Source organism: Pyricularia pennisetigena (genome assembly GCF_004337985.1).
Source record: "Pyricularia pennisetigena strain Br36 chromosome 4 map unlocalized Pyricularia_pennisetigena_Br36_Scf_6, whole genome shotgun sequence".
NCBI lineage: Eukaryota > Fungi > Ascomycota > Sordariomycetes > Magnaporthales > Pyriculariaceae > Pyricularia > Pyricularia pennisetigena.
The window spans coordinates 2460169-2468489 of NW_021940918.1; the positions used below are offsets into that span (position 1 = coordinate 2460169).

Consider the following 8321-nt stretch of genomic DNA (forward strand, 5'->3'; position numbering starts at 1 on the left):
TTTTTTTTTTTTTTTTTTTTCTTAAAAAAATAGGAAGTTGCAGACAGGCGGTCGGTGCATCCATCTTGATTTTACCATGCAGGCAGCTAAGGCCCAATTTAGGTCAGGGTTCGTTTAGATTTTGACCAGGGCCGTAATCAGCAGCGGGAGGGCCCTTTTTTATTTTTTTTATTTTTGGTCGCTCTACTACAGGTTAATTCGGCTTCCCTGCGGGCGGGTCGTCAGAGCACGGGATCTTGTTCTTCTGCGTTATTCTTGCTTTACTTGTAATCAATCTGCCCGCTGCCATGTTCGATACTCGGCTATTTTCTTTGGGATCCACACGCGGCTCTAGATAGGTCCCTCTATGTATCGATGGACGGGACATATGCCTTTTATAATTTTGGTTCCGCTACTATAAACCCAAGGGTCGCACACGCCACGGAAAGCGTTGGGATATTTGCAGGTGGTATCGCAATTTATTAACAACCTCGCACTTTGAGATTTGATGAAGGGGTCGAGAAATTTTCGGGTGTTGACGTAATTCGTAATTATGGTACTAACCGGGTCAACCAAACGTGAACGTGACGGCCCGGGGTACACCGACGTGCGATGTGATACTCTTCTCTAATATAGAGCCGGGGATCTTGTGTATGACTGGATGCCGATGCTGTTCTATGAAGCTTTCCGAAACCTGAGTGCTGACCTGTGTCAAGTCTCACCTGGAGTTGAGAAATTGTGGCAGACTTCAGGTTTGATGGACACGCCGTCCAATAAATAACACACCCGCATCCTCCCTTCCGTCTTTTACGACTTAACAAATTATATATAGGTCATATGCGCAAGGGTGAGTATGCACATCAAGGGAATTGTTTGCTGAACCCCGTGGCCGAGAGGGGAAGCCGGCGGAAGTCTGGTCCATATCATTCCCACGGTGAAATGGTGGCACGCCACGCAATCACTGCAGCGAGCGTATCACAACAGCCTCTCTCTCCCTTTGCTTCCCTATGATGGTGTGCGTGGTTGGTTTGTCAAGGGTTGTCTTGTGTGTTACTGATGATGGGGTGGAGTGGGTCGAAAAGAGGGGAGCGATGTGGTGTGTGTAAGGGGTGCGAGATTAGGGGGGTGCCTTCAATTGCAAGGTGTAGGTAAACACAGTCTTGGTGTTGAGGGTGTGCACAAGCTTGACAAGGTAAGGCATTGGATGTAACTACCAAGCCATCTAAGGTAGCTGACCACAAACACAAGTGGGCCATCAAATGGAAACTTGGCGGGCCCGTACGCAACCTACGAATACAACTACAAAATAAGTTACCGTAGGCGGTTCAGCCCCTTGTTCACTGGCAATGGGCACACAGCGTAATGCCGAAGGAGAGAACCGAGGTCCTGTAGCTGCTAATTGATTATTCAACCCAGGCGGTAGCAGCTGTATGAAGGGTGGCGTAGCATGCTGTGGTGCTGTGGAGTATAATCAGAATGAACGAATACATCATTCCGGGCAGGCATTACTCTGGCAATCTTCAGGTGAAGGCACTTCGTCTTGGCAAATTTGGTCTCACCGATTGATTTGCTGATGTGGCGTGTCGTTTGTGGCTTTCTGCAAAAGGAAAATGTTGATTCGAAGAGGGAAGAAGATGAGAAGAAAAGACATACACCAAAAACAGTGTTGGACGAAAACCAATATCGGCCTCTCATAAGTAAAGCGTCGATGTGACACTGCGCCTGTTCCTTCTCCCTCGTTGCAGGCGGTCCCATGATCAAGATTCAGGCCGGGGCTGACCCCTGCGTGTTTTATTTACAGCACAAAACGCATAAAGGAACAACACATGCCGTGCCTGGACCCCCGAACTGATTGATCCTACAATACGTAGTAATCCGATCCATTCGTCACCCCAAGCTTGTTTGGTGCAACCCGAAAAAACTCCATATTCGTCGCTGTACAAGGCTAGCATGATTCGAATTAGGATGGAGAAAAGGAATAGGGGAAACAAAAGGTGAAAATAAGAAAAAAAAATTCAAAAGGAAAAGAAGAGAAAAATAAAGGGGGGCGGGGCAAATACTTTAAAGAAAGTAAAATCAATTCAAAAGGATAAAACTACTGCAGGGCTATAGCTAGGTTATCTAGGGTCGAACCTGGGTTATGAAAGAAATAAAGGAGATCGGCGGCGTTCATCAAGCTGCCTTTGTCTGGGCCACCTTGGGGGGCTTTTTTTTTCTTAACTACCTTACCTGACATGGATGTCTCGCTCGGGTTGGGCTGGTTAATTGAGTCGAACCCAACCTGCGAGCCCAGCCTCGCAAGCCACACTGGATCATCCGAAAGCCTTTAGTGCACGCCACACCTGCAGATTAGTGGCCCATGACGACGGTTGTGCAACCCGACTGAGCGGTTGGTTTGGTTATTCTCACCGCTTGCTTGCCCGGACGCTCGCCGGTACAAAAGACAGATAAAATAGCCCCAGAAAAGGAATACAATATTCAACAAGCCCCGACCTCGCACAGATCCCAAAATGTCAGCACTCGCTCTCTCACAATCACTGCATGCAGTAGTCCAACCCTGGCAAGCGAGCTGGGCGTGACCTGAGATGCGAATCACCCGCTCACGCTCATTTTTGTTCGTTCCTGTTCCCGACTTTCTTGCCCCAGCTGCTCAACCTTCAATCTGCCCGGGGAGCTCCGGTGGCTGACACAGGGCAGGGTAGGGGCTTCATTCCGTAATACATATCACGTTAGTTGATGTTGTGGCTCGATATACGGCTTTAGATCGCACTATGTTTATTCGGTGCTAGTTTGTATAGCTATGTACGTCCTTCTTTCTTGCATATGCGGGCTGGAATTGCCGCATGGTGATGAACATACAGATGTGTATATCTTAAGAGGAAAGAGGCGTAGCAACATAACAGTTTTTGTGGTTATTTGAACATCACGTGACAGTTCCCCTTTACTTCTGTCAAAAAGGTCTCGATCAATCGAGGCGACAGAGATTGTACTCTATGTACACTATTAAATGTAATACAGACCTCGCTCATGTCAGCCATTTAATAAACAGAAGGGTTTTTGTGTTTTCGACTTCCCTCGACTAGTCGGCCTTGAGCTATTTCTCATTACAACGACATTCGAGGCTCCTTAGAATTTCAAAGTGGCTAACGCGAGGACTGACCAAGCTTTTCCTCAGTCGTGCCCGTGATCGGCTGGAATCCATCAGAAGAAGCGTAGTCCTCGATTTAAATAGTTTGTCACGTTGAATATATCGCTTCCAAAGAGATATCAAGCCGGTAGCTATGCCCGGCGAGTATCAACTACCCAAGCCACACGCCCAGGTGGCAACAGGAGTCCAATACGAGCTGCCTCAACAATCTCGACCAGTAAAGAATAGATTGTTTGCACATGTAGTTACTGTTTAATAGCTCCAGAGTGGTCATACATTCTCCAACAATTGCTCAACAGGGGGAGGGCCATGCGCCTTCATGCGCCAAGGAATCATACACCACAACCATTGGTCCTGCCCAAACCAAGCAGCCCATATCTCGCCAGTTCGGGGGCCTAACCAAGTCCTACACGCTACGGAGTATGTCTAAAACAACTGTGCATGATCCACACATCAGGGCGGCGTCAGATCAGGATTCTGACTTACCCGAGATCTCTCGCTCTGGCGCATACGTCTTTTCGACATCCCCATCGTCCTCTGCGTGCGACGTCATTGTAGCCTGAGCCACAGCTTGTGGCTGGTTCGACACCGTAGGGCCACTGGTATGCGCTGGCGGGGCCACAGGGGCGGACGGACCCGCGGCGGTATCTCCCGGTGCGGCTCTTGAGGCAGCGTTGGCCGTGGCTGCATGTAGCCGCTGATCCAGTGCCTTGAGGGCAATCGCTCGTCTCCTCTCCGCCTCAGCCCTAGCAGTTCCAGGGGCACTGCGCTGTAGATATGCTCCGTCCCCACCACCGCTTCCCCTAGAAGCAGCCGACATCATGTCGGCTTGCGAAAAAGGCACGCAGATCCGCATGGCGACCAATACACTGAAAACCTGCGCCGATATTGCCGCCACCAAGGGCTTCGCGGGAGCGGGAAAGAACTCGGCAAAGGCAAAAGTCTCGCTCGCATCGCCGCGGAGGGAAGATGGCTGGGAGCTGTCAAGGTCCGGGAATGCCGTCTTGTAAAAGCGCAGATATGTCCAGCTCGTCAGGAGACCGAAAACACCGAGGAAGAATGGCGTGCTCGAGAGCAAGGGCGTAAGTGAGAGCGCCGTGATGACGCCAATGTAGAGAAGCGGGAAGCGCGGCACGCGCAGAGATAGGATGCCGCGGAACAGAGTCACCGTGTGAGCCGGTACCAACTGGCTGAAGGCAACCAGGAAAGAGATCTGCAGAGGTACAGAACCGCCGATGGTCGTGAGTCTAGGTATTGGTTGTGACAAGTCAGTGATAGTTCCCAGGGCAGACGCCAGCGCATCGCGAGATAGTTGGCAGGAGAACCATAGAGATCAATACGCACGTCCAACGCTCATTGCGCGTCAAAACAAAGAGTATAAACATCATGGCGAAGCATAGGAAATTGGGAATGAGCGAGCAGACAAGCAAGAATTTAGCGAACTCTCGCGACGACCACGCCCGCTCAAGATAGCGACCTCCATGATATATTGTGACCCCTGCGAGTGCAAGGGTGATCAGGTTGCTTTCAACAAGTGTCGTCGTGACAAAAGTCCAAGGGTATACGAGTGAAAGCTGAGGGACCAGATTCAGGTACGGTATGACGATGTCCGACTCTGCAGACCATTGCCGGTAGCGGATGGCGGCGCCGAGAAGAGACTGCACCACGAGGCCGATGAGTAGAATGCGAGTAACCGGCGGAATGTTTAACCTGGTCGGCGGCATGTTTTTCTTCTTTCTATTATAGCGATTAGAAGCTTGTGGTGCTTGTCGGTAATGACTTTTGCCCGCGATTCCTCTTTGCGCACGAGGCTGGTTTTGGCAATTGGGTGCGGCTCGACCGCGTCGTCAAAAGCTTTCTTTCTAGGTATCCTGCTGGTCGACCGTGTCGTCGAAATCTTTTCCCTAAGTATCCTGCTGCTCGCCTGATTCTGGGGCAGCTCCAAGCTCCGCCTACGACAACAGCTTGGTGCGACGTTGGCAGCCAACTGTTTGCGGCAGACCCGCTGACGTGGACTGATGTCCAGGATGGTCCTCAAAGCTCTTTTGGCCTGAGGCAGACATTATCGATTCAAGCCCCACATCGAAATCAGACACATATCAACTTTTAATCCAGATCAGAAGAGTCCAACCGGATAGCCGGGTAATACCTAGTAATTGATGGGCACTCCAGCTATCCTGGGTAAAGTGCCATGCCAAACGTGGCACGGAATTGGCGCTGTACCTCGAACGGGTCTTTTTTTTTTTTTTTTTTTTTTTTTAACACACTTCACTACAGAGTCCCGCTAGTATGCATCCCTCTCCAGTGCGTTGTTTCGACGGCTGGTCTTGGCTTTAAAAAAATATACCCATTCCGTTTCAGATGAGTATTCGGAGAGTGTTAAAGCAAAGAAAATGCCAAACAGGTTATGGCAGTCCATAACGATTCTTTGCGCTTTCATGGGTGCCAAGCGACTTTATACGAGCCTGGATTTTCAAATTAAGAATAGATTCATGTATCGTGTCAATACCCCCACTCGCCCACACGCATCTCTTTGTCTTTTGTTTCCCGCCTCATGGGAAATAATCAGAGTACCACATATATATGTGATCGGCTTAGTTGATCTCGAAACCCCCAAGCCTCGTACCTTAAACGTCTCGAACTCTCGGATTCCACCTCGAGCGCACCGCCCTAAGGAGTACGTGAAAATGCCTCTAGTCTAGTGCATTGCATGAGTTGAACCCTGGACCAGCCCTGCTGCAAAAACAAAGTCTTGTCAACATGGAGACAGGGTGCGTTCTAAAGCTCCGTAAATTCCCGTCCAATCAAATTCAACCATGGACCTTTTCCGGCTGCCACCATTGCACCGTACCATCCGCAGGATGCCCTGCATTCTCCTTGGTATGGAGAGGCCACCATACCGCTTCATTGCTATAGGGGACTGGGAGCCACAACTCTCCCATTCAGACCCCAGCAATTGAAACCAGGATGTCCTTTTAGTGGTAGGTCAAAATTACTGTACACATTTTTCACCAAAAAGAGGAATGAAGAAGCAGGCACGCAGTCGAGGTTCGTCGTTCGCTGCCCAATTTACCAGGCAGCTGATCCTCCTTGAATGATCCACAGCCAATATGTACTGCCCAGTGCTTTTCAACTCCTTGGCAGCATGGAGGTACCGCTCGCTGGGTATGGTTCTTGTAGATCAGACAAAAAGCAGCTTGCAGTACATCCCAGACCGAAAGAAATCACGAATAAACGTACTCTGCAATCAATTCCTATCGCAGCCCATTGCTAACTGTACTTTTGAGTCTGGTAGGAAAAGCAATATTGTGCCACCTGTTTTTGTTTCTTTCAATCTCTGTCATCGTTCGATCTCGCGCTGGGCTGTCAGTCAAGAATCGGGTGGCGGCGATCCTAACGTTCGTGGGTTCAAGATTGGTCTTAGGAGGCTGTGCCACGCTCGTACCGGTACATACTATAGCTCATGTGTTACCCCTTCAAGTTTCTGGGGTCAAGCACATGTTTGCCGAACCCCGTTGATCTTGAATCGCTTGAACACAGACCCTCCCCTGCCGACATTGTGGAATGAATGATGTGTCAGCTCCACCAACCAGGCCCTAAGTTTAGGGGCGACGTTTTTTTTTTTTTTTTTTTTTTTCTCTTTCTCTCTCTCTCTCCCTCCCGTGCAATGTGACTTTGCAAGATAAGCCAGTTATGCAAGCATAGGTAAGTTTCAAAAACGTGGATGGCTAACCGCTTGCTGGAACTTGTTGTTTTCTGATCTGAGCTTGATGATGTACTGAGTGGCGATTTGGAGGTCGATGCAGTTGCCACAGAAAGATTCAACTAAAAAAAAGCCAACAGGTGGGTATCATCAAGTCGGCAAGAATTAATTAAACCCCAACTGACACCAGATCCCAATTGTCTAGGGAGGCGGTCACAGATTTGAAAGGCTAGTGCGGGTTCCATTTCGAGAACATCTGGTTTGCTCGGCGGCGAGCTTAGCACAGGTACACATTTTTCGTACCGGTACTTTGGGGGTACGACTCGATGCTTGTGCTTGCTTGGTAAGGGGCTCGCTGGCTCCATGCTGGCATGCATCCCCGCCCGTCCGTCCTAAGGCTGCGGCCGCTGCTGCCCGTGTGGAACAGACGCATGAGTTTTACGCTACTGAATCTTTGGAGGACGCCCCTCGGCCGATTGTGTCTGAACTTGGCTGGTAGCCCGCCGAAAGTAAGGAAAATAAAGATAGCGAGATAAAAAAAAAAAATAAAAAATAAAATAAAATAAAAAAGGAAGAAAGAAAACGAGGGGCTAGACTATAAAATATTCCGGCAGATAAAGATCTTCTAGCGAATGTCCCGTAATGTACAGTAAGGTACGTTGGGAAAGTCAACCAATCGGCAAAGACTTGGCGAAGAGACAATGATCCAGCTTTTTTGAGACAGACAAAATAGGTTGGGACTGCCTAGAGGATGGGTGGGTTTTGACGTGATGATGGATGGTGTGGATGTCATGGGAGGAAATACAAAGTAAATGCCCGCTAAAGTTGTCCGGCCGCGTGCCTGGCCTGCAAGGTTTATAGCGGGTGGGCTGCCGTAGATTGGCTGGGACGGCTCCACCTCCGTTCCCCTTGACCCCTTCCACACACCCAGCCGGTACGTACCTCTTTCATGGGTAGCCCTTCCACACATGGATCCTAGTTCCTTTTTGGTCTGGTGTGTGTGCAACCCTCCATGCCAGCAGGGCCATGGTTGAAGCGGCGGTTCGACAGGGCACAAATGGGATGGACAGATGCTGCTCCTGCTGCTGCTGCTACTGCTGCTAACTGCTGTGGCCGGTGCGCGCGACCTGGTGGCCCTGGCCTTGCCTTGCTTTGGCCCGTCGCCTAAAAATCGACATCCACTTGTAGTGCGTCCATCCATTGGATTTCCCTTCAGCCCGAATTTGTGATGGAACTTCATTCCCGCTTCCACCTCCGATCGGTTCTTTGACAGACAGGAAAAAACAAATCAAAAAAACAGCCCGACGACCCAAAAGGCTACGGCGGATTCAAGCGTTCTGCATCGAGAACCATCTCTGGAGGAAGGCACTGTTCATTTCGTGGCAACTGCACAGCCGTTGGACACAAGTATCGGGAGGTACTCGCTCTACCGTTTTTGTTGCCAGCCGTTCGTCAATGTCCCGGTGAGCTGGCGGTTCAGACGCGCACGCC

At 49.9% G+C, this 8321-nt stretch overlaps 1 protein-coding gene across 1 annotated transcript; it reads right to left on the bottom strand.

Annotated features, from left to right (window-relative positions):
* Positions 1 to 3596: 3596 nt before the first annotated feature.
* PpBr36_06324 (uncharacterized protein) lies at positions 3597 to 4851 on the bottom strand (the record flags this gene model as incomplete). Its single annotated transcript, XM_029893470.1, has 2 exons — positions 3597 to 4374; positions 4472 to 4851. The coding sequence occupies 2 exons, from the start codon at positions 4849 to 4851 to the stop codon at positions 3597 to 3599; spliced, it is 1158 nt and encodes a 385-aa protein (XP_029746123.1).
* Between the last annotated feature and the right edge of the window lie 3470 nt (positions 4852 to 8321).